At 44.6% G+C, this 26,837-nt stretch overlaps 1 protein-coding gene across 1 annotated transcript; it reads right to left on the reverse strand.

Annotated features, from left to right (window-relative positions):
- Positions 1-2,575: 2,575 nt before the first annotated feature.
- Positions 2,576-24,869, reverse strand: LOC134676563 (fatty acid synthase-like). The gene is made up of 22 exons (XM_063534954.1): positions 24,710-24,869; positions 23,594-24,360; positions 23,064-23,294; positions 22,001-22,634; positions 21,523-21,716; positions 20,655-20,880; positions 19,532-19,782; positions 17,757-17,990; positions 16,223-17,063; positions 15,502-15,599; positions 13,263-13,463; positions 12,600-13,001; positions 11,604-11,822; positions 10,732-11,474; positions 10,221-10,354; positions 9,991-10,111; positions 9,713-9,912; positions 8,936-9,180; positions 8,337-8,502; positions 7,747-8,063; positions 6,805-7,197; positions 2,576-2,929 (listed from the first exon to the last, which is right to left on the reverse strand). The coding sequence occupies exons 1-22, from the start codon at positions 24,867-24,869 to the stop codon at positions 2,582-2,584; spliced, it is 7,125 nt and encodes a 2,374-aa protein (XP_063391024.1). The 3' UTR covers positions 2,576-2,581.
- Positions 24,870-26,837: the final 1,968 nt, after the last annotated feature.

Raw genomic sequence — 26,837 nt, forward strand, 5'->3', positions numbered from 1 at the left:
TACAAATGTAAAAATATTAGTTTTAGGTAAAGAACACATTGTACATAAAAACAGAACAAAACCTTACTATGCATCAATAGAACAACAAACACATTAAATACACGTATAATATAATATATATATATAACAAAAAAAAACAAACAAACCCATCCCATTGCATACCACCATCCATATAAGGAACCACTATCACCATGACACAGAAAATTAATCAATAATGCCTAACAAATAAATATCATATTAACAGATTCAATAAAAGTAAACACATGTTAATGTAACAATGTATTCCATAACCATATAAGGAACATGTAATCTTAGAAATAAGCATGTAAGCAAATTGTATATCCAGATAGCAGTAAGATTTTTATTACATTCATAATTTTAAGAACCAATATGTATACCATAGATATAAGTTCACTTAAGCCAAAAAAAATAATACTTGTTATATATTTTTTTTGTCTTAAAAAAAAAAAAAACGGGAAAGCTGTAGTGTAGTCAGATCATACACAGCTGCTATCAGCTGATACAGCTGATACTTAATGCCTATATCCCACATATGTATTTTACTACTTTATAGAACATTAAGTTAACGATGCCATAAACCTTGACTTACTGTAATTTACTATACAATGGTTAATGACCATTGCCATAACTTCCACTCGATTAAACCTGTTAAAACCTTAGTATATAAGGCGAGCGCTTTCTACCAATATATTCAGTATTTACTCGACTCTTGTGTTATCATTATAACCCCTGAACGCCGAACACTTCACTCCATCTCGCACAATGCCCCTCCAAATATTAACTATATCAAATGCTCGATTCTTGCGACATTAACAGCGATTAATAAAATAATGAATGACTACGCCAAGGGAACGACAATGTCGCTGCATGGTCGGTGCCGTCGTCGCCGTCAAATTATGGTCAAATTTTTTTGGTCGCCGTCGATCACGTCGATGGTTTTGAACTGTTGACATATATGCTTTTATCACGCTTTTGACGCTTTTATGCTTTTGACTTTGACATGCTTTTGACCATCTTTTGACCAATTTTTGACAATGGATTGACATTGACGTTTGTCTTAGTGTGACCCGTACAAAATTACAAAAGCTACTAATTAATTGTGGCGTCAATGCGAATCTTAAAGCCATTACAGACGGGCGTACTAGAGTCGACTTTGGTCCGGTCAGCAAATCTCTGAAGGGTGGTATTCCTCTATGGCTAGCTGATTTCGGTCGCCCATTATGACCAATATTGTGCCAATATCACGCTTGGCAAAAAAAGTAGAAATTAAAAAGTGGCAACACTATAGTGTCGTCTCGTTTTCTTATATAAATTGGTTAGAAAGGGACAACACTACAGTGTTGCCACTTTTTAATTTCTGCTCTTTTTTCCAAGCTGTACCAATAAGAATAAATTTTATTCTCTCTGCAAACGAACTGTACTCAATGCAATGTCCTTACTACCTATTATCTATTTGTCTCATTATCTGCTTTTAATTAACACGCTTTTATTAGGTCGGTCTGTATGTAAACTTGGTCAAGCAGATCTTGTCAGTAGAAAAAGGCGGCAAATTTGAAAACTGTAGGCGCGAAGGGATGTCGTCCCATAGAAAATTTGAATTTCGCGCCTTTTTTTACTGACAAGATTTGCTTGACCAGCTATAAAAGCTGCAAAGCTGCAGCAGCTATAGCTGGTTTATTACATATTTATTACATATTTTCATTACATATTTAACCATCTTCCAAGGATCGTAGCGTCATGAAAATTGGTAGCTGTATGTAGTTCTGATGACAATACAATAATATGGTACTGTCGAACTGGGCTATAACCGCGAAAATCGAAGTTCGCAAATTGCGGGCATCTTTCTCTGTCACTCTAATTACGCCTTCATTGGAGTAAAAGAGAAAGATCCCCGCAATTTGCGAATTTCGGTTTTCGCGGTAGCCACTCTGATCTGATGATGGAGCCGGAAGATATGAACTGGAACTTCATGATGGAACATCGTATCATAGCTGTGTTTGGATTTGTTAGAAAAGTCTTGTAATGAACTTTGACCAGGATTAGGTTTCAAGGTCTGCTGATGAAGCCGGAAGATAGGCACTGGCATTCCATGATGGAATATCGTATCATAGTCGTGTTTGCACTTCTGAGAAAGGTCACGTAATGGACTTTGAACACGATCAGGCATCAAGCGTGTTTTTTTAGTTTTTTAAACTATTAATTTATTTCCCTTTTCATTACTAAGATAAAGAATCCTAAATGCACCGTAATTGGTTATCTCTATGGGAGGCGGAGTTTAGCTCGCTCATAAGGATCGAGGTAAAATAAGAATAACGTTTATTTGTACGAGTATAACACAGGCCTTAACAAAAGTCTTAATATACAAAAGAACTCTGTGATGCTCTGCCCTATGGCGTAAAAAAATAATATTGCCTTAACTAAACTAACTTAGAACTAACTAAGTTTGTTATCCAATTACAATTTTCTTGTTTGTTAGACAGGGTACAGGATACTGTTGAGTTTACTATGTAGGTATGTAGCTGAGTAGAAACTAGTACACGTGATTTTGGCTCGAGTGTAGTTAGTGTCGCGCGAGTAACTCGGAGAGGTGGTCGGCAACAGCGCGCGCCGCGCTGCCGGTGACGATGGTGCGGTGCGTGGCGGGCAGCGTGCGCGTGCGCAGCTCGCCCGCGCACGCCGCTTCCAGCCCGTAGTCGTGCTCGCTCTCCTGCGCCCTGAACAACGTGACGGGCCCGCGCAGGCGCGCGGCCGGCCGGTACTCGTGGGCGATGATCACTCTACGCAGCAGCGTTTGCACGGCGTCGCGCAACTCGTCCATTCCCACGCGCACGCCGACCGCAGCGGCCATCTCGCGCAGACGGCTCAGGCGCGCCGTCTCACTCGAGAGTGGCTCCAGCTCGCTCGCTACCTGCCCACAAAATTACCAAATAAATGACAATGATTATGGGCTAACATTTGAAAATTCAATAAATATAAAACATAACACACATTCAGACTACTGTCTGCGTCGAACTGACACATCCACATCCAGCTTTGTCAAAACGCCAACTGTACCCTCCCCCTTATATATATAAATAAATATAAATCCCCTTAATAAATACTCCTAAAATTTGGCCTCGTAATCGTCTAGTTAACAGTTAGGACCCCTCGAAGTGGACCGCGGAAACCTAGATCCTTTAATGAGTAATGCTTATTTTGGACTCTGTTTTATTTTATTATTACCTAGTTCATAAAATAGAGATTTTATTACTGAGAATATTTTTTATTATGTTATTAAAGAAAATTTTCAGGAATATTTTATTAAGTTATTGTCGCAGCATATTCAACGTGTTCTAAGGTAAAGTATAAATGGTATTGCTAAAAATATTAGAATGGTATGGTAATGCAGTATATAAAATATTAAGAAAGTTATATATTCTTGATAAAATGAGTTTAAAAATTTGTTGGTAAAAACCTGCCACGCCTATTAAGCCTCCGGGATAACATATAAGTAGCATTCCTGGGCTATGCCCGCTTACAAGATTATAATTAACTACCAGCTTCTTGCGAAGATGCTACTCATACACCCGATGCAGGATTGGAGGCTCTTAGTCCAGTCAACAAGGTTAGTCGGAACACCTACCCTAACTGGTTAGCCAGACGGGCTTTTACCAACACTTCGGAACTTATGCATATCTAGATGACTATGAAGAGAAGTGCCAAATATTCATCAGTCATCAAAATTAATCTTTTTTACATTCAAAAGCTAAGGGATATTAATGCCATTTCCATTCCCCAAACTAAAATATAAGCTGCATTTCTGGTCTCTTATTAGTATAAACGAAGTACTAAATTTACTATGAAACTGAAAACGAATTATGAATATCAGAATGAGTATTATTTCACTCAAAGTATCCTTTGGTTTTACTCTTGCCTGCCAAAGGTCCCCTAAAACAGTTATTCTTTGATATTCCATCTCAGAATAGACTGCATTTCCTAGCAACTCAATTTGATATTTTAGAATTTGTTTTATAAATACCTTGGAAACCTGATTATGTTACTCAGTACTTCATCTCTACTCCAGACGACCAGAATTTTAATAGATAAAATTAGAATAAGATAGAGAATACCCTTTTACCCAGATAAATTATAAGTTCATTAGCAGTAACAGTTAACTCCGCATAATTTTATAATGAAGAAACCATATTCGAAGGTTTTAAACGAGGAAAAATATCAACCGTTTCAATCTTTGACCCTAAATCTCTAAAGAAACCCTAATTCCCTAGTAATAGTGTGCGATTCTACCCTATTAACCCTATCCTCTGTCCCTACTCTAGTATAACCAAAGCACAGTTCGTACTTACCATCGACCCTGGTACTTTGGAATATACTCAAGTGTGTCCCTATTAAATACAAGCTAAGCATTCGGCGAGTGACTCCGAGATTGCAACCTATCAACTCGAGTTATTGCCCCCCTCCATGGCGTTTTGCACAAAGGCAGGGATGCAACATGGATAGGGCAGGTCCCTATTGTGTATATAATTGGTATAAATAAATATATTTAAAATACAAAGCCTTCGAATACTGTAGATTTCAAGCAAGCCCAGGTTACCCCGGATGACGCGCACGTGACGCCCTTGCTATTCCTCTACAGCTGGACATCGAAAAGCTAGGGAGGGAGACGTTTTAAGTCTGCTATGTTGATATAAAGCAGACCCCAAGACAACCCTCATCTTGGAACAAAATAGACCTCCTTCCATCCGCTGTTTGTCACCGTTAGGATAGCAGATGAAAGGCTAGACTAAACTGTATGTCTAGGCACTGATTTGGTTTTGAATCATATGAAAAAATAAAATTAGGAGTTTTCAGATTTAGGACAAGTAAACACTTTCCAAACAACTACATTTCTATTGAAATTCTCCTATAGAAAACTATTAGTAAAATGGGCACACTCTAACCAAAGATGCCTAAATTCCAACAAAACGGAAACATATTTCCGCCATGCCAAAACAAAGACACAATTCCAAGTGCTACTCTATGAGATTTGGGACTTGCGTCTTAATCTCGATAAAGCCCAGCGACTCAGAAAAAATTGGACAGAGTATCCCCACCCCTCACCAATAATCTCCGCGTACTATACAAAAACCAAAGTCAGTTGTCGGTCCGGACGCTAGTAAAAGACTAACTCGCGTCCTTCCCCATCAATCCTTTTATACTATTACCCATGTCGTCACTGAAGACAACCCATTGTTCTCGGACATTCCATCTGTCGTCAGTGAAGACAAAATTGACCTTGGCGAGTGCAACCCATTGTCCTCAGACATTCCATTTGTCGTCAGTGAAGACAAAATTGACCTTGGCGAGTGCAACCCATTGTCCTCAGACATTCCATTTGTCGTCAGTGAAGACAAACCATCGTCCCATATTATACCCACTTACTTTACCGAAACATAAGTCTTACATACTTTACTTAAAGCTTATTTTTGGTTGGATAATTTAATAAAGCCGTTTAATGCCTTTTCTTGACATGCTTCGCATGTAGTCCCTATGCCTTATACTTTAAGATTTACTCTTGATTAACCATGATGACCTTAATCTGAGCCATATATGAATCTCTTACCCAACTACTTAAACCTTATGTCCTACATGTTAAGATCCATATTCTAATAATAAAATGCTGATGAGGGTAGTTTTAAATCGTATTTACGTACGCGCATGCACAACCAAAGTACGTTTGAGTTAACATTTTTCCCTTTATGATTCCAAATATTACGTTCATACTGAAGTATTTCATGTTTACCTTTATAATAATGTTTTTTAAACATATATAAGAAAATAATTATTTAATTATTGTAACCTTTTATCTACCTCACGCTTTTTGAGTTTTACGGTTTAAAACAATACCTAAATGGCTCCTCGCCCATACCTGTCAAAGTCAACGTAAACAACCTTTCTTACTGTCAAATGTTTTCGTAAACAAATCCTTGTCGTTATTTTGTTTTTACTAAGTCAATTAACAATTAATCTAATTGTGGATACATGTGATAAAGATTAGACTATGAAATCAAGTGCTTCGAGTTACCATTTTTAGAAATTTCAATGAAAATCAGGAACGTAAACGCACGACCGGCAAGGAAGCTCCCGGAAGCTTTCCTTCACCGCTAAAATGTAAGTTTTATATTGATAAATGAGCTTAATATTACGTAATAGGCATATGGCCAGTCACACAACGCCGACTGTACAACAGCGAGGATTATGAACAATATTAATGGCTCAACACCAACAGATATGCCGTACCTAACAATGTAGATGTAGATACTTTATTCTATCAGACCGATTGATGATATCCCAATAAGGCCTAGTTTACCCTCTGGGTTGGAAGGTCAGATGGCAGTCGCTTTCGTAAAACTGGTGCCTACGTCAAATCATGGGATTAGTTGTCAAGCGGACCCCAGGCTCCCATGAGCCGTGGCAGAATGCCGGGATAACGCGAGGAAGAAGAGACCGATTGATGATATCAGGCAGTTAATGCATGTTAGATATTAAGTAATGTAATGCCAATTAGCACGTAAGGTTTATCTGTAAGTGCTAATTGATTGAAGTGAATAAATGAATGAATGAATGAATGAATGAAACACGTACACTAGTACTTACAGCACGCGGCGTCGCGTGAACTAATCTAGCCCGAGGGCAAAGTCGCATCCGCGCGGTCAGTTTCTTTCAATGTGTAGGTATTCCCAAGACAAAAGGGCTGGCTTCCGCGAGGCTCCAGCTACGTCACTGGACCTACTGTCCACTACTAACCTTCGTCAGATCCAGACCAAAGAGAATTCTTCCCGAATGGGCGAGTAAGTGGACGTCGTCGAGTTGCACTGTGTGCAAGCGTTTATCAAGAGCACTAGCGATGGCGTCGGCGACGTAGGCGGGCGAGCCGTCGAGCAGCACGAGCCGCGCCGCACAGCCGCCGCGCTCCAGCTGCAGCGCCATCTCGAAGGCGACGCTGGCGCCGAACGAGTAGCCCGCGAGCGTGTACGGCGGCTCCGGCTGCGCAGAGCGCACTTGCTCCACGTAGAAGCTCGCGAGCGCTGCCATGTCCGCCAGCGGCGCCGCGCGGGTGCACTGCAGGGCGAGCACCGCGCCGCGCACGTGCGCCGCCACGCCGCGCAGCTGCTCCGCCACGCCCTCGATCGGGTGTACCTGCCCACAATGTCACATCACACTTCACGACTTCACAATCACAATAAATATCGACAATGTAACAACGTGGGACCACAATTGCATAATTAGGGAATAGGTGGTTTAAGGTTTAATTTTATAATACACTTTAAAGTTTATTCTAAGACGCAATGTATTGCGAATTTTGTTAAGTTTATAGGTTTAAGACGTCACAAGCAACGTCAATTATAATGATATGCCGTGGCGATGGCGTCCATTGAAGATAATATTTATTTTGTATGAAAAATAGGGAGTCCAAATACCTACTTCATAATTTTTTAAAGTTGTTGAACAAAAGTGTCACCTTTTGAGGAGTACAATCTTATGTTTTAATTATTTGCACATGTTACAGGCCACACCCGGTATAAAGTACTAAGAAACTATAAACATTCCTAGTTGACTACGGCACCCTCAATTTTGTTATGTTATATGTTTAAAATCCCTAAACCTATGCTCTTGTCTTTATATTTATAATTTATACACAAACTTAACAACACATAATCTCAGGCATCAGAGTCTAGTCTAGTTTACCATGAATATCAGCTTCTGATCAGAGTTCGCTGGTAGTAGTGATGGCAGTTTGACAAGCACTTGTCGGGGCATGATCTCGGCATCGGCGGTCGGCGCGGCGGTGGCGGCGGCGGCGGCGGAGGGGCCCACGCCGGCGGAGGGGCCCGCGCCGGCCAGGTCGCGCAGCCCGCCGACCGTGAGCGCGCGCACGGCCTGCACGTCGAGCACGGTGTCGTAGCTGCGCTCCAACAACTGCTTCACTTCAAAGACCATCAGCGAGTCCAGACCTAACTCCACCAAGGTCGCAGTCGAGGACACTTTGTTTAAGTCCTTAATGCCTGCAAAAACAATGAAGATCCGACTGCTGTTTTCGTTTTTTATATGGGAAATAGGTGTAACTAAACTCGGAACGTGGACGCCGCAAACCACGGCCGCTAACTCTACCATTAACAAAGGTCGCGAGTATTTGCTTAAGAATCTGGGCCTGGTCGGCCGCAGCCCCGACCTGGCCCAGATGTGGTGGCCCTAATGTGGGACTGTGCTAAGGTGTCGACGCACGTCGCGTGTAATTATTTACGAGTATGATTATTAGTAACATCATTAGGAATTACCAAGGATATTGGCTACGGCGTGAACGAGGTCCTGTGTGGACTTGTCCCGGGCGCGCCTGTCGGCCAGCACCATGGAGGCCAGCACGGCGGCGGCGCGCGGCGCGAGCAGCAGCCTCTCCAGCGTCTCCAGGCACGAAGCGATGCGCTGCGGCGCGGTGCCGCCCACCTATACTTGCCAAACGTAACTGTTCAATTTCCATCCAAGCACATCACCCTAAACATATTCAAGGGAGTCTTTTTTAGGAACCATTTTTGCAACAGGAAAGCCAAATACTATATTTACTCAAGTTCTTATTTTGAATCCCGAACGAAACTTTTGACCATAGTAAGAGATTTAAGGGATTAAAAGGCTTATGAAATACAAGATCACGACTAAAATTTATAAAATAGAACATGATAGGTATATATTCCTGTGATATAATTTTTTTAATAAAATTTCAACTTTTTAAAATTAAAAAAAAAAACTTATTCGAAATTCAGGAAGCTAACTGTTGGAACAAATTTATTTGCAATGCCATTTGCGTATATAGCGCTTTGCGCGTTCAATATTGTTCCTGACAAATGACCTTTCTTAGCACAGGAAGGTTAAGGAAAGCTACCTCCTTCGCGTCTTCTCCAAACGTGTCGGCGGCGAGCCCCACGTCGCCGACGGCGCCCCACTGCACGGCCAGCGCCGGCAACCCGGCCGCGCGCCGCCGCTCCACCAGCCGCTCCATGCCGCTGTTGGCGAGCCCGTAGTTGCTCTGGCCCACGTTGCCGCGACCGCAAGCAACCGAAGAGAACACCACAAAGTACTTTAGCTCGGGCGCCAGCTCGCGCGAAGCTGCGTCCAGCTCGCGCGCCACTGGACAGAGAAAGATAGGTACTGCAGTCAATGGTCCACCCAGACTCTCGAGGGCACTGCATACGAGTAGTTATCATAACATCTTATGTGCGAAAGTAATTTTTTTTTTTTTTTTTTTTTTTTTTTTTTTTTTTTTTTTTTTTTTTTTTTTTTTTTTTTTTTTTTTTTTTTTTTTTTTTTTTTTTTTTATGTGACTCAGGAATGTTTGCATGTGACTCAGGAAGACTAAATATCGCATAACCTGCTGGTAACTGCGAGAGTTCAGTTCTGGCGCTTAAGCGAGCGGTGCGCTATAAGAGAAAAACACAATATCGTCATACTCGTCCGATCTGAAGCGCCTAAATAAGATATTTCTGAATTGAAATTTCAGTTTTTATCAACAAGTAAATGATCGACAACCACAGTTGATGGACTGAACTATGAGACTTCCCGTACCTACTATAAAATTTAGCGTAGGTACTTTTTAACGGTGGTGACAGATGGTTTGGTGCAGTGCAACGGACCCTTATTGTATGCATACATCGTGACCTACCGTTAATTTTGGGTTCTGCAACGGCCCGAAACGTGTCCGGCGTCTGGTTCTCGAGGAGCGCGTCGCGCAGCACGGCGGCGAGGTGGAAGACGCCGCCAACCGGCGCCGCCGCCGCCGCCTCGCGCAGCAGCGCGCGCGCGCCCGCCGCCGTCGCCGCCTCCGCCCGCGACACCAGCACCACCACGCCCGCCGAGCGCCATCTATGAGCGAATACGGTTATTGCCAACAGGAAAAATATCGAAGTTTAGTTTAAAACGGAAGTGTAAGTTTTGAATCACCTGCGGATGCACCAGGATTGGTAGCCAGTACGCACGCCACTGCGCGAAGAGAGCACGACGGTGCGCGCGCCCCGGCTCACCAGCCAGTCGCACAGCTCCAGACCGAAGCCGCCCAGCCCGCCTGCGACCGGCGACAGAAAAGGAGAATAGAAGTCGGCCAAAATTATTGCTATCTGAACAATTATACCTACTTAGGTAGGTGCACATATCACTTTGGGATTAATACTGACCGACGAGTACGTAGCTCATCCCGGGATGCATGTACACGCGGGGCACGGCCGGCACCAGCAGCCTCTCGTTCGCCGGCTGTTCCTCGCGCACGCGAATAACGACCTTGCCGATGTGCTTGCCCGTCGACATGTAGCTGCAAGACAAGTCACGAGCGCGTGAGGAGGCCGATGTGCGGTATTACATGCAAGTGAGTGACTTGTTCTGTCCTGTCACCTAGCCACGATAAGACAATCGTACCGTACGTTGAACAAACGAAATGAAAAAATAGTTCGATAATAGATGCCACGAAAAAAAAACACGTTACTATTTCGATTTCATACATTATTTAAGTTTCGATTAGCGTGTTCTATCAATGATTGTCATCTTGGCTGGCCCCCTGCCAGCGGTACCTCGAATAAAAATTGAATGCAAGCTTAAACCTTAATTTTTTTATGTGAATATAAATAAAAATTGTTTTTGAGATACCGCTATTGGGCTTAGGAGGGCAGTTTCTCTTTATTTAAAACCCACCGGAAGGCTTCCTCAAGCTGGTTATAGGCGAAAATGGTGGCTGGCAGCGGGCGCACGACTCCGGCGGTGATGCCCTCGGCCATGCACTTGCCGAGCTCCGCCTTCCCGGCGCCGTCGCCGCGCGGGCCCTGCAGCGCGTCCAGCAGGATGCCGTGCACCGTCGTGTTCTTCAGCAGCACGGCCATGCCGAGCGCCGAGTCTGCGCTCAGGTCCACTTTACCGATCTCTAGAAAGCGGCCGCCTTCGGCGAGGCACCGGACGGAGGCTTGCAGCTTATCGCCCGCGAGCGAGTTGAGCACGAGGTCGACGCCGCGGCCACGCGTGCCGCGCAGCACGAGCTGCTCGAACGAGCAGTCGCGCGAGTTGCCGATACTGGCGTCCAGTAGTTGCGGGAAGCGGTCGCGGAGGAAGGCGCGCTTGGCGGGCGAGCCCACGGTGGTGTAGACGGTGCAGCCGGCGTGCAGCGCCACGGCGATGGCGGCCTGGCCCACGCCACCCGCGCCCGCGTGCACCAGCACGGACTCGCCGCGCTGCATGCGCCCGCGCACCACCAGCGCGTAGTATGCCGTCGCGTACGCTACGGGTACGGTCGCCGCTTCCTCGAGTGACCACTGCGTTGGCACCTCCCAAGTAAAGCTCTCATCGGCTAGCACCGTGGTCGCCAGACCCTTGGCTGGCACCATGCCCATCACGCGTTTGCCAGTTGACGAGAGCCCGCTGAACTCTAAACCGAGGACACATTCCTACGAAATAACAAAACAATTTTAAAACCACACTCGTATTAATGCCTTTAATGAATTCCATTATGTAGCAGTCGCAACTAGTATTACCTACGTACTGCAATTGGGTGTAGTTAAATCGGAGAGTATTACCTGGTCGGCGAGGTGTCCCGGCAGCGCGTCGGGCGGCAGCTTGCCGGTGGCCAGCATGACGTCGCGGAAGTTGAGCGGCGCGCAGTGCACGCGGCAGAGCGCGGCGGCGGCGCCCGCGCCGGCGCGAGCGCGGTGCGGCGCGAGGGGCATGTCGCTCTCGACCCACCGCAGCGAGGACAAGTCGCCGCGAGTCAGAGTGTTCACGTACGCGTGCTCCACCTATTAGGTACACCCATACTACCATTAGTTAATTTAAGGATGACTCACTTTAGACCAGTGGCCTATTTTATAAAGCTACAATTTACAAGCAGAAGTCTCGTTCTAACACATAGGGTAGAAAGAGACTTCCGCTTGTAAATTGTAACTTGTAGCTTTATAAAATAGGCCACAGGGCGTGTCCGGGCCGGAGCTTCCAGGGCTTATATTTGTCTATGAGTCATAGACTGTGACATAACAGGCACACGTGAGTTATCCTTTAATCTCAGACACAGAATACTAATAATTGACTACTAAGGTTTTAATAAATGGGGCACTGAGGGCAGCTTCCCGCGCTATTGCGCCATTTTTTTTTACATTTTGGAAAAATTTACAGTCACGACAAAATCGTCAATTTTGACAAATATCTTTTTGGTGGTATCTAGGAGACGCGTTATGGGCGTTCGGAACAGCAACGTCGTCGAGAGGTAAACAGTTCTTGCAGTTTTGTCAGGATGAGTAATATGAGGGCTGTTGTAGTGAATAATTATTAGTTCTGTCTATTGTTATGTGGGGTTGCTACGCTACTTCCACGACAGCCCGCCACAAGCTGCCCTGTTCGCTGATTGTACTGATAAAACTGGCGGGCTATGGGGTGATTGCATCCCACAGAACACCGCCTACGGATTGCACGCAATTTTGCACTTTTGCGAAAGTCTTTCAGAGACCGGGAAATTGATATTTTCAGCCGATATATTAGCTGTACTAATTGGCACGTAGTTAAAATAGTAACAGACGCACCGGCTGTAGTGTCTCGGTGTGTTCGAGCGGCAGGTGGCGGTAGGTGCCCCAGACGCCGGAGCGCAGCACGTTGAAGGCCAGGTCCCGCTGCACCTGCGCGTCGTACGGCGGCGCGTCGGCGGTGAACGCGCGCGGCGCGCCGGGCACGTGGTACACGCGCAGGCGCGCGCCGCCGGGCTCGCGGCGCAGGCACGTGCCCAGCCCCAGCACGCCGGAGTCGGGCGCGCGCGACCACACGACCACGCGCAACTCCTCGCTCTCGGCGCGCTTCATGGCGACCTTCAAATTGTCCACCCAGGTGAAGTCGTCATCGTGCACTTCTATGAGGATTTTCGTCGCCGGGACATTCGGAACGCGCCGCAGCACCACGTACTCGCGCGACGCGGCGCGCACCCGCGATACCTTCGTGCACATCATAAAAAATGCATTAATTTCAACTAACTTAATAATTACAACGGAATTTTTACCATATAAGTAAATAAATTATGTCTCTGGGGTTTTAGATACAGGGCGCGATTCTACTCGCTAAACTGAGCTACTTTTATTATGGGACCAACCCCAAAATCGCGAAAATAAAAATAATTGGCTTTTCCGTAGAATTGCCAAAATGTATTCATGGAAGTAAAAAATGATAAACAAAGGTGTAGAAAAATAAGTAAATACTAGTGTGAGTCCGCAGGCGTCGAGTTGGTGTTGGGCGGCGTCGGCGTCGAGCGCGCCCGCCGCCTCGTGCAGCAGCACGAAGTCGGCGCGGCCGCCCAGCGCGCGCAGCTCGTCCGGCGCGCCGCGCGCCAGCACGTCGCTGCCCAGAGCCACGTGCCACTCGTTGCCAGCATCACCGTCTGGCGTGTCCCTGTTCGACACCTAAACAAAAATAAAATTTGAAATAGTTTCTTAAATCTACTTATAACAGGCGTCTTGCCTACGTGGGTTCGAGTACCATGTTTATTAGGGTCATTTTTTTATTATAAGTAGGTACTTAGTACTACTTAGTCCATTTATCTGGAGGCACGGCAGTGCCCCCGCCAAGTCGAGCAAAACAAAACAAAGCAAAACAAACATCAACAACATTACATGTAAAAAGGTGCAAGTCTCGCAACGCTTTTACTACAAAAAAGTTTTGATATGTAATGTGAAACCAAGTCGGTTACTTTAATCAGTGCAAGGGGGTGTTAAAACCGAATCAATAAGATATCTTTAATTTGTAAGACGTATAATGACTTGGCAATCGCACATTAATGCTTTACTCGTATCGTACTCGTAAATATGTGTAAGGCTCAAACTGCAATTAGCGCTAGCGTTATGTGCAATTAGAATTATTTTTAATAGTTGACGATGATCCTTATGTCATTAATGTCATTATGCTGCCGTGCGATGGCCAAGTTATTATAGTAACAGCACCAGTCATGGGACATTTAAGAGGAAATTTGGAGTATTTATGATATTTCCCTTATACATGTAAATGGTCTACCGCTTAGCGTGTTAAAAGATGAAAGTCCTATCCGTCTTTCATGTTTTAGGCGTGTTGTATCAAAGATACTGCAAGGAATTTTCACATACTTAACAAATTAAAACTATGCTTTTTTTCTCCAGTCATGGACACCAAAGCTCCAGTAATGGGCCCCCGGTAATGGACGTGGATCCAGTAATGGGCCCCCTATAATGGACATTGCTCTATCAGTATAAAATATTGAAATGGGGAATAAGTTATGGCAAAAAAATCAATTTTTGGTACAAGCTTTTATCGCTGAATGTATTTTTCTTTCCTCAGCCAATTATTATTGTATTAGATCCATCGAGACAATTCTAATATACCCAAATAAAATTAGTTAGGGTTTATTGCGATAAAGTTCCCATGGCCACCTCCTGTCTCCGTCATCAGATCAGGTCAATGTTATCATAATATTGCATTATCATCCGATTTACATACTTAATTACGTACTTACACAAAATTTCAACTGAATCGGAAATCGAAAAGTGGCTCAAATTCAGCTACCAAGATTTGACCCACACTAACTAACAGGGCAAGTTAAATAAAAGTTTGGAAAAACGATATCAATTTATCCGAAGTCCGAGAATACCTCCTGGCTGACATATTTCGTAACTACATTTTACTTCTGTATTGTTTAAACATGATATTATGGCATGGCAAGCATCATTATGTCAATTGTCCCATCATAGGAGGTATACAGTTTTACAGCTCCTATAATGGGATTGGGTCAAATACCACTATTTTTTTACATCTGTGGAGTCACAACATAGTGTGTTGTATACCTTATCTCATGGTAAATGCAATTAACAAAACACATTCTAGTTTTCATCAAGTACTAATTTATTAAAATTTAATAAATTAACTCACCTCTCTTAGCGAAATTGTTAAGAATTCCTAATGATATTTTTTTTCAGCGGCACGACAACTTTTAGATTGACGCACATTTCTTAAAAAGTAACCCAATTTAATAAAAATTCAAACATAAACAGCTCTAGGACTCTTATTTAGGATAAAAATATATCCAGTGTTTATAAACTACTTTTAGATACTTATTTTAGAGGATTTGTGGTTTTTTGTCCCATTACTGGTTCCACGTCCATTATAGGGTATACTACTATATATGTATTACGAATTAAATATATCTTATTAATACGGTTTTAACACCCCCTTGCACTGATTAAAATAACCGAATTGGTTTCACATTACATCTCAAAACTTTTTTGTAGTAAAAGCGTTGCGAGACTTGCACCTTTTTACATGTAATGTTTTCGATGGGATTATACTTAGGTACTTAATTTAAATATGGCAGATATACCATAGACTATAAGCTTTTGTTTAGTTCAATAAAACAGTTTTTAAAAGCTGTAAGTTTTTAACCTTACTTAAAGTATCCTGGCTTGCGTTGCTTACCTTGATTCCGAGGGGAGTGACGGCGTCGGCGTAGGTCGCAGCGTCGACGCCGGCCAAGAGCTCTGCGTCTGCGCGGACGCCCGGCTCCGCCGCCAGTACTATACACATACATTAGGTATATCATATATAAACGGTCATACATTGATATCGTTTAAGAACAAAAAAATATAAACAACCTTTTATGCGAAAAGGTTCAAGGTTCAATAGTTTGTTTGTAAGTAGGTATCTCCTAGTGAGGATTATATTCTTTGGGTAAGTATTTTCGCTCTCTAGTATGACTGGCCCGAGACAGTGAGTTTTATACTTACGTTTCCTTTATTTCTTAGCGTGGAAGTCACACGCGTTTATAAATCGTAGGAAATGACGTTTATTCGGTTTATTATGGCATCCCACCCTTTGTCACATCAATATCGATGCAAAGTTAGTTTGGTCCGACTATAATATACCTGCTTAATACTTAGTAGCAATTCAGGCCATCAACCGCGTCGGCTTCTGTAGGTGCCCATTTTAGATTACTTATAATGTATATATATACTTAGATAATAAGGTAACTAATGCGCTAGTTAGGTATTGCGACTGCAACTCCGACCGACTGCACATAGTAATTGTGAAAGCGAGTTTCATAAAAGAATTACACTCGTGTGTTAAGATATCCAATTATGTATCAATTGCAAATCAATCAATCAATCAAAAATATTTATTTGCATTAAGCTAAAAATACCTGTGATGGCGTGTGGCAACAGCAGCTCTGCCGTGGGGCGCCGTAGCGCGCGCTCGAAGAGCTTCAGCGTCGCCGTCGTCAACCTGCAGTTCTCCACCACCAGCTGCAGCGCGACGGCGAGCGCTCGCCGCGCCTCCAGCTCCACGCATGCTCTGACCAATGGGATAAACACGTATTCCTCCAACTTGGGCGAAGCGGTGTCGACGCGGCGCATAGCCAGTGACCAGTTCACTCCTCGGAGTTCGACTCCGCCGGCTACCATGACGCCGACACTACGGCTCGATCTGATCGGAACGGCACCTCCGGACGCCGCCGCCACCGCCGCTCGGTGCGCCACCGGGTCGATGACCGCCCGCTGCAGACGCGTCGGCAAGTACACCCCACTTCTATCTTTGCTCAAGTAATAAAACTGCATCATGGTGTCCATAAAAGCGATCCAGTTGTCAGACCATTGGAGCAGACCGCGAGTGAAGCGCGCGTCTGCAGACTTGATTCCACGAAACACATCCTTGTAGTTGGATCTTGTGAGGCGGAACACTTTGTAAATATCTCCTGATTCGAGAGGCAGCAGTTGTTCCGTCTCACAAGCGGGCTCGTCGAGCTCGGCAGCAGGGAGGCGCTCGGCGGTGGGGTCGCCGGTGAGCCGCACCGTGCCCGTCGCCACCACTTCACCTCCTTCGCTAATCTCGAAACTTCCCGAGTCTGGCAACGTGACGCAGAACCGTGTCGGCGCGTCGGGCTCCATGATGGTCGCGCGACGGAACTTTACGTTCTCCAGCACCACTGAGGTCTTCTCCAGCTCTAAATTGTTCAGCTTTGCCACCGCCCGCCACACTATTGCCTGTAGACACGCACAATAGTTATTTATTGAAGAGGGCAAAGGTGTTTGTTTATCACGAGTGCAGTGCTATACGGAAAGTAAAACATTCCAATCATGGTATAATAATATACTCCGCCTGGTACTCTCTTCCGACCACGTGACTGACACAAGCCTACGTCATCATGCGACGGCGCTATATAATATTAATATGCAATAGCGCTATACAAAGTGGTAATGTTATTATGACGTAGGCTTGTGTCACTCTGGGAAGAGAAGACCATGTTTTATTAGACTATGATTCCAATGGTTCGAGACAGTCAACCAACATGGCGTCATCAAGCAGTGAAACGCAAAGGTTTGAATCTCATTAGCGCGATGATTGGATTCCTATTAAACTTTTTGACGGCCACAGGGGCATAGCTATAAATACTATTTACCCGCTCATTAGATACTGGACAGAAGTAGTCATTGAAAGGTCTAAGTATGTAGGTTCTAACAAAATATATTTTATTTATTTATGTGCAGAGGGGGAACGCGGCCAGCATCCTGGGAACAATGCCTCAGGCTAATTTAGGGCTAGATTTATAATTAATTTATTTTGTTATTTATTATCTGTTTTAATAAAGTTTGTCATTATTCTTTTCTGCTACGTGTAAAAGATTTGAACAGTTAAGGGGAAGGCAAAATAACAAGGTTAACAAAGGAATGAGTTACCAGGTATCCAGTGGCAGGGAAGAGGACTCTGCCGTTGATGCAGTGTCCGGCGATGTAGGCGTCCTCGGGCTTGGCGAGGTCGTACTGGAAGACGGCGGAGGCGCCGGCGACGCCGCGGCCGGAGTCGAAGTCGGCCACGGGCCACTCGGCGGCGTGGTCCCAGCGCACGCGCGGAGCCAGCGAGGGCGTGCCGCGCGACACCGGCCAGGGGACCGCCGGGTACAGCCGCGACACCTTATACAATAAATAGAAGAAGGAACTATTAATGTCAGGACTACCACCGGCATATAAAATTGTTGGTAGCGTAGATCGTCATAGGGCAATCTAGAACTCTCATACATATTTGTATAGGTACGTACTTTGCTTAAAACCAGTCAATTAGGAAGAGCTTCGCTCCCTCTTTGCTCTATCGACTTCTCGTATAGGTATGTACAAACGCAAGAGTTAATAAGGGTTGAAAGAGCAGTTGAAATGCAATTTATTTTGCTTTATTTCCAAATGTTTGACGTATGTTCCAAAATTTGAATTATTTTAAGGGTTTTTTATTTTTATGTATAATTTAAGGATTAAATGTTTTAGGTTATTTTATATTTTGTGATGTTTGTTAAAATAAAAATGATACGATTATATTGTAAAAACCTAATAAATAAATAATCATTTCGATTTCCAAATCGACCTTCAGTTGTTTGTATGTATGTGTACGGTCCGTACAAAGGTTAACATTTCGCCCGTCAGCACTTTCCGTCACATAGCATATACTTATTACCTATTTTAAGACAGTAAATGCCCGACCGCCGCGGAGTGTATTCATTAAGCCGCTAATTGTATCAATTTATCATATTATCAATAAATCGTTATTTCGGTGGGAACTGCAGTGTTATCATTATCAACTATCATCTCAAGACTGTACGAGGCGCATCCCGTACATCTTTTTGGTCCTTCGAACCGGATTCAAAACATAATTTACCTATGCTGGTTGATAGGGTACATACGAATGGAACGATCAATAATAGGTATGATTTTATCAGTCGTTTTTAGGAAGGTAAAAAATCGTGCGCGTGCATAAAATAACGACCTCGACCCTCGACTCACGACCCTCAGACATGAGCGAGGAAGAACAAGATATAACAAAAGTATAAATAAGGACATATATAAAAAAAAACAACGGGTTGCACTCCGGGAGTGCCGACAAAAGTGAAAACTCAATGAGTAGTCCAAAATGTCTCCTGCACTATGTATAATTGACCCATCCTCCTTTCTATTGAAAAACTTTAGTTCCGAAATTGCTGGCCAGTGAGCTTGTTTAAAATTCGAAATTCAAATTTGTAGCGTCAAGAAATTGTAAAGTTACCTGGCAGACCTCGCATCTAAATAAAATATTTTGAGTTTAATTCACTAGTACTAGAGTTCACTTTTATTAGCGATTTCATCAAGATGTAGCTTTATTGAATTATATTGGAGAGATATAAAGTAGAATGTAACTGTGAGATCCTCGTATTTCAACCCGTACAAGATTAGAACCTTTTTCATGTAATGTCATTCAGTTTTTCTTTTTTGATTTAAATGCCATCTAAATGAGTGGCCATCTAAACATTACGGTCACGTGATCGCTGTCTCGAGTTTATAATTTTTTCCCCACCTCAAAAAGTGCCCAGCGCCGCTAAAGAAGTTTTCAATTCAAAAACAGAAATAGTAATGTTACGTGGCCTGCATTATTTAATCTTTAATATTATATTACCTACGAGAAAGCATCCTGCAAGTGTGAAGGGATGTACCTGTGGTTGCGCGCCGAAAGCGTAGAGTTTCCCTAGGGCGGCGAGCAGGTGGTGGAGCGGGTCGGGCGCGGCGCGGCGCAGCAGCGGCAGCAGCGCGGCGTCCGGCAGCGCGCGCCGCAGCGCCGCCTGCAGCACCGAGTGCGGCGCCAGCTCCACCGCCAGCGCGCGCGCCGGCACCCGCCCGAGCGCCTCCGCCAGCCGCACCGGCGACACCAAGTTGTTCACTTGGTATGCCGCGTCGCTCAACCGATCTGTAACAACGAACACCATATCGCACATAGTTCGATTTTTGTCAGGAATATAAAAAAAATAAAAAAATAAAAATAAAAATATTTTTATTGACAAAAACAAGTTACAGGTAGGTGTTGAAGTCCCTGACTTCTGAGCTAGGTAAAGACCTGTGTTACAGAAGTCAGTGTCCTCTCCCAGACAATAGAGACAGAATGAAGATTATCAAATCTTATTATTAACTACTAAATTTATGTTTTTAATTTTATATTTAAAGAAATTAATTATATTTATTTATAGGGCTTGTTTTGATACCAGAAAACAATGCCATTCTAGTAAGATTACATAGCAATTACATTATATATATATATATATTTATTTATTGTGTGTGTGTGTGTGTGTGTGTGTGTGTGTGTGTGTGTGTGTGTGTGTGTATGTGTGTGTGTGTGTATATGAGTATATTAATGTAGGATGCTTTCAGTTTGATCATAATCTAATGACAGCAACCAAGACTTAAGTTTTCTCTTACACTCATATTTAGTTAGGGGATAGATATTTAGAGTTTTGTTAATTTTATTATATATAAAGATGCTCATAAAACCCTGTTGCCGTCTGGCAGTAGCCAGTCTGCATTTATATGGCACACATACATTTGTCATTGTAGAATAGACGCCATACCGGTTCAAAAATAGGTCATGAAGTGCGAAATAGTTTATGATCAGTCAAAAATAACTAACATTGCAGTCTCGATTTTGCGACAGGAATGTTGCATACACATTCCATTATTTATCGAGTTCCAAATAATTCAAACTTCACTTTTGTAAAAACTGATTGCCAATAAAGACAAATTGCGCGGTTTACTAAGATGGAGAAAATGAGAGTTAGAGTCACTCACCCAGATCTGAACCCCAGTGATGGGGCGGTACCGAGGTGGAGAGCCAGCGTGCGCTGCGCGGCTTGGGGTCGGGGATGACCTCCCGCAGGCGGGCGAGCAGCGCCGGCGCGGCGGCAGCGCAGTACGAGCTGTGGAACGCCACGCGCGGGGACAGCTCGCGCGCGAACACGCCCGCTGCTGACAGGCTCGCGACGGCCTTCTCTATCGATGCGCACGGCCCTGATATCTGTACAACGATCCCAGTTAAAATTTGTTGTTTAATTTCAATACTCAATATTTATTTGCAAATTCACAAAGTAGTTGTACAGGTGGTAAATTTATAAGCTAGTATAGTAGTAGTAGTAGTAGTTGAGTCTGTGATGAATCAAAATCATTTTATAGTCATGTAACTATTGATTGATGATTTGGACGTAGTTTAGCGTAAAAGATCCATCCTCTAAAATTTGTCATTTAAATGAATGACTTTTCCGTTTGACATAAAGTTCAAATTTTACTAACAGATTTTTGTGGATTGGATCTTTTACCCTAAACTACGTCCATTTATCGTTGAACAAAATTGCCGAAACTTTTAAGAATGTCTCAAAATTTATGAAATCTAAGTACAGATTTTCACGAAGTCAAATAGATAAATATTGCATTCATTCGTTTTAGTAATTCGATGTAAATGCAGGAACTAGGAAGGCAAGTACCTTAATATATACATTTACGGTCTTAGTCAGCTAATACCGCATGCGCCATATATATATATTCGGTAGGGTAGGTACATCAAACACTGTCTGACCTGGGCAGTCCATGTTGCCAAAATTAAATTTTAAAATAAATAAATTTCTTTTATAAATGCGTGTTGGAAAGTTATAGTAGCACGTACCACGATATCTTGGGGAGTATTGTAGCAAGCGCATTGAATGTCAGCGGAGCAGTGTTGGCGGGCGTTGTGCCACGCGGCGCCGACGGCGGCCATGGCGCCCGCCGGCATTGCCGCGTCGCGCACGCTGCGCCCGCGCCAGTACGCGCACAACACCGCCTGCTCCGCCGTCAGCGTGCCGTCCGCGTATGCGCAGCCTGTGGGAGGAATATTATTATTAATATTACATTTATTCTATAATCACCGGCCTCAGCCCGCGTCCCTTCCCTTCCCGAACACGAAAACAAGAATCGACCGGGTGTATTTTCATATCAATAATTTTTTATTGCTTTAGATAGTTTTATACCTACTCTTCCATAACTATCTAATTAATATACTGATAGTACTTTTGTCTCGATTTATTCATAATTACTAATGCTATCTCCTGGCTGCCTTGGTGAATCCCCACTAACCGAACAATAAGTTGATAGGAACTGCTGACCTATTTCCCCACACGAGGAGCCGACGATGCCATCAGGATGCACGCGCAACTCGCGTAGCACATCCACCAGTGCCACTTGTATGGCGGTGATGCACACGAAGCAATTAATGACGTCGTCGAAGGCGGCCTCCGGCGCCTCTGTGACCAGGTAGCGGAGGTCCACGTCGTACGCCGCAAGCGCCGCCGCAGAGGCCGCGATGCTTGCCGCGAACACCGGCAGGCGCATTAGCGCGCGCCCCGCGCCCGGCCCCTGTGAGCCCACGCCGCTGAACACGAACCAGATCGGGCGCTCGCTGTCACTCTCGAGCACCTCCATTACAGGGTCTCGCGACATTACAGGATCTAGCACGGCGTACCCGCGGCGCGGGTGCCCAGAAATAGCTCGCGCGTGCACGGCGTCTATAAGAGCATGTAGTTCAGCGTCGCGCGGGTGCGAGGCCGCTAACTCGAGCATCCGTCGGACGGCCTCGTCGGTGCGGCCCGAGGCCAGGACGAGGCGCGGCGCCGGGTACTCGGCCGGCGGCGGGCGGCGCCCGCGGCCGCCCTCGAGGACGACGTGCGCGTTGGCACCCCCGAACCCGAACGAGTTCAATGCCACCAGCCCGCCAGACCATGGCGTGTTCTCGCGCACCACCTGCAACACACAAAGTAAACTGCAACACAAAAAGCTCGTATAGTGTTTGACAATATAATTCCAGTGGCTAATATTCATGTCGGTCACATTTTATGATTGGGAATTTAAAGATGACTCACCCTAGACCAGGCCAGGTCCGGGCCGGAGTTTCAGGTGTTTACTTTTCTATGACAGAAATACATCATCTGTGAAAATTTCAACTGTCTAGCTATCACGGTTCGTGAGATACAGCCTGGTGACGGATGGACGGACGGACGGACGGACGAACGGACAGCAGAGTCTTAGTAATAGTGTCCCGTTTTACCCTTTGGGTACGGAACCCTAAAAATGACCCTGTATAGATCACCGTGTTTAAAAATTAACACGTGCAGCAAAAACTAACTTTGCTCGTTGTTGTACGAGTTGCACGGCATATGACATATGTGTTACCTTTATGCGGCCGTCACGGAGCGCAGGGATGTTTATATTGGGGGTGTGGTAATGCAGGTTGGGGGGGAGGAGGCCGCGCTCCATGGCCAGCAGCACCTTGGCGACGGCGCAGAGCCCCGAGGCGGGCTCCGCGTGGCCCATGTTGGACTTGACCGACCCCACCAGCAGCGGCGCCCGCCGCCCCGCGCAGTACAGCTCCGCGACTGCATTTAGCTCCTCCGGATCACCCGCCTGCAAAATGAAATTAAAAGGGAAACAAAACCGCAACATCCTATGTGCATACATGCAGTAACGTGCACTAGCGGTACAATTGTTCAATTAGGTTATTCGTGTCCGCCTCGCCTACAACAAAGAGCGTGCTGCGCGGCGACTGTCGTGATGAGCTGAGGCAGCGGCGAGCCCCGTATGAGAACGGCAAGTTGGATCGTTGTGGCCGCGTGGCTGTGGTACTACGGCCGCTGCCGATGCCGCTGTTAGTGCTTGAATCCAGAGCGAACATCTACGTATATAGTAAAGCCTCCGCTGCATACCTTAGTGCCGGTGCCATGCGCTTCCACGTACACGACATCCTGCGGTTGCAAGTTCGCCTTCTCGAAAGTCTCAGTGGCGAGTCGGCGTTGCATCTCTCCAGCGGGGTATGTGATTCCCTTCGTCTTGTAGCCGTCGTTGTTCGTGCTCGCACCGCGCACCGCGCAGTACACGCGGCGCGCGTCCCGTCGGCGCTGCAGCAACACGGCAACCACAGCTTCGGCGCGGACATAGCCACGACCGCTAGCGTCAAAAGCGGCGCAGCGTCCTTCCGGTGACAACATCTTCAGCCGTTGAAAGTTTAAGGCTACGTGCGGGTCGAGGCAGACGTGTGTACCGGCGACCACGGCAGCATCGCAGTGTCCGTTTCGGATGGCATCTACGGCCTGCACCAGCGCGAACATGGAACTGGCACAAGCGGTGTCAAGGGTCATCGATGGCCCTTTGAAGTCAAACGTGTAGGATACCCGGTTAGCAAACATGCAGCGGGTACAACCAGTTGCCGCGTAGCCGGTGATGTTGTCCGCGTCCGCGTTCCAGTGGTACTCGCACTCGGAACCCGCCGCGCCCACGTAGACGCCGGTGCGGGAGCCGCGCAGCTCGGCGGGGCAGAGGCCGGCGTCCACGAGCGCCTCGTGCGTCACCTCCAGCAGCAGCCGCAGCTGCGGGTCCATGAGCTGCGCTTGCTTGGCGTGCACGCCGAAGAAGGCCGCGTCGAAGTGCACCAGGCTCTTCAGCTTGCCGCTCCGTGCAGGCAACCCGGACCTGCCTGCACCCAAACAATAATAATTGATGCGAATGAATAGCTGTACCATTACATAACAAAAATAAAACTTTATTTATCATAGAAGGCAATTTAATCATGTCAATATTAGCTGCTTGTTAAACGAGAGCTCACATGTAATTGTGGTGCATGTGCAGGGGCCGTTCCACTAGATCATCGCACGCGCAGACTACATCGGAGCAAAAATAATAAAATAAAGTTCACCCGGCGTCCAGCAGCAGTCATCGGCGATGAAGAGGTCCACGCATGCAAACAGCTGCGCACGAACTCCTCGACGTTGCCGCACTCGGATAGACGGCCACCATTACCACGAAATCATGTAATGCTTGCTCACCCGGCGTCCAGCGGCGGCCGTCGTCGGTGACCATGTCCACGCCGGCGAACAGCTGCTGCGCAAACTCCTCGATGTTGTCGGACTCGGGCAGGCGGCCCGACAGGCCTGACATCACCACGTCCGACGCCTCGCCGTGTCCGGGAATCGCCGCGTTCGCCATTTCTTGCATATTAAAGGCACAATTATCTGAGAACCAACAATGAAGACGGAAGTTGGATGAACGTGTTACAAAAACGTTATTTCGAATAAATTACAGTAGGTATAGATTTTTTTATGTCAGCGAAAAATACACACTTGTACATAATAAAACTAACAAAAAGAGGGATAGAAAGAAGCTACAGTATATATACATGAATATTTAATTAAAATACCGAGTTATTGAAATGTACAGCGAATAAAATAATTTAAATAAAGTTTCGATTAGGTACCTACCTACTGATGAAGTTAAAGTGACGTCACAAAGTTTGTGTCTCCCCCCTCCCCCATGTCACAATATGTCACATTTTCTTGACCCCTTCCCTCCCCCTAAACGTGTGATGTAATTAATGGATGACCCCATAGATGTTTTGCCTATTGTACAAATATTAAAATTTTATTAAACGTAATGGTGACTCATTAATCTCATTATGTTAATAATTAATTATTACAATTACTTGAACAAGCATATGTAAGCTATTAATAATGTATTAATTATTAGTATGTACCTAATATTACGGCAATACTTACAGCAGATGTTTGCGATTGACGTAAATGAATTAATTGCCTGTGTAAAAGTGAACATTAATTTGTCACTAAATATAAAAGAATTGACCGAGCACACACATATGTGTTTGTATAATATGGTACAGCGATACAGTCGAGGTCAAAAAATATCATTAGGTACAATTGAGTGTTACATAAGTATATTTACATTTAAATAAGTTTACAATACATTTTCACCACACCAGCTCGGAAACTTCAAAAACTTTGCACTTCAAAAACTGATAGCAAAGTTGTATTTTATTCACATGTGAGGCAAAGTAATCAAATGCAAATTTTGAGTTGTTTTCTAATGTTGGTAGAATTGACTTTTAAATGATGAATTTGAATGGTAAATATTTAATAACATTCATTTGGATTTGATTTGGTTTGATATTTTACATTTAATATTTGCTTCGGGTTGGTGTGGTGAAAAATTTTGTGTTTCACTCGGGGGCAAATTTTGTTTAACCCTCGCAACGCTCAAGATTCCATTTTCGAACCACTCGCTACGCTCGTGGTTCAATTTTGAAATCTTTCGCTTGCTCGGGTATCAATTGTTAATGTTTGTATTTAGTCATAATTAGGTATCGGCATTCTTTTAGCTTTATTTAAATCTCTACAGTCATGTAAATAGCTAATTAATAATTTGTAATTATAATTTTATTTTAAATTTTAATTGTGTACCTAAATATTTTGGATTGTATTTTTGTACTTGACCTTTTTTAGTTATGAACATTGTTTGTTATTACCTATTTGTTTGACATGCCTAGAATTAGTTACTATATTAGTTGTTATTTTAGCATAAGAATTGCTGTGCCCGTACAGGGTCCATGTCACTGCATGTACTACCCTAACAGCATTTTCTTGTAGGGATTTTGTTGGGCCTTTGTTTACGTATTAGTTGGGCAACCGTTATATTTGGCCGTACGATTTGCTGGAGGGCCCTCGACAAAGGCCCTCCCGAAGATTCCCAACAGAGGGCCATAAGAGTAATTTTTTCGTTGGGCCTATTTAAATAAATCATACAATTATTCAACGGTGGTGGTTTTGGTTGGGCCGTGGTTGGGCCTATACACATTTGTTTGATAGTTGGTTAATTGTTACATTTGGCCGTACGATTTGCTGGAGGGCCCTCGACAAAGGCCCTCCCGAAGATTCCCAACAGAGGGCCATTAGAGTAATTTTTTCGTTGGGCCTATTTAAATAAATCATACAATTATTCAACGGTGGTCGTTTTGGTTGGGCCGTGGTTGGGCCTATACACATTTGTTTGGTGGTTGGTTAATTGTTACATTTGGCCGTATGGCTTGCTGTAGGGCCAACTGCAAAAAAATAAAAAGGGCAATTTTTTCGTTGTGCTTCTGTTTGCAAATTCAACAATTACCCA

The sequence above is a fragment of the Cydia fagiglandana genome, chromosome 24, assembly GCF_963556715.1.
Source record: "Cydia fagiglandana chromosome 24, ilCydFagi1.1, whole genome shotgun sequence".
Lineage (NCBI taxonomy): Eukaryota > Metazoa > Arthropoda > Insecta > Lepidoptera > Tortricidae > Cydia > Cydia fagiglandana.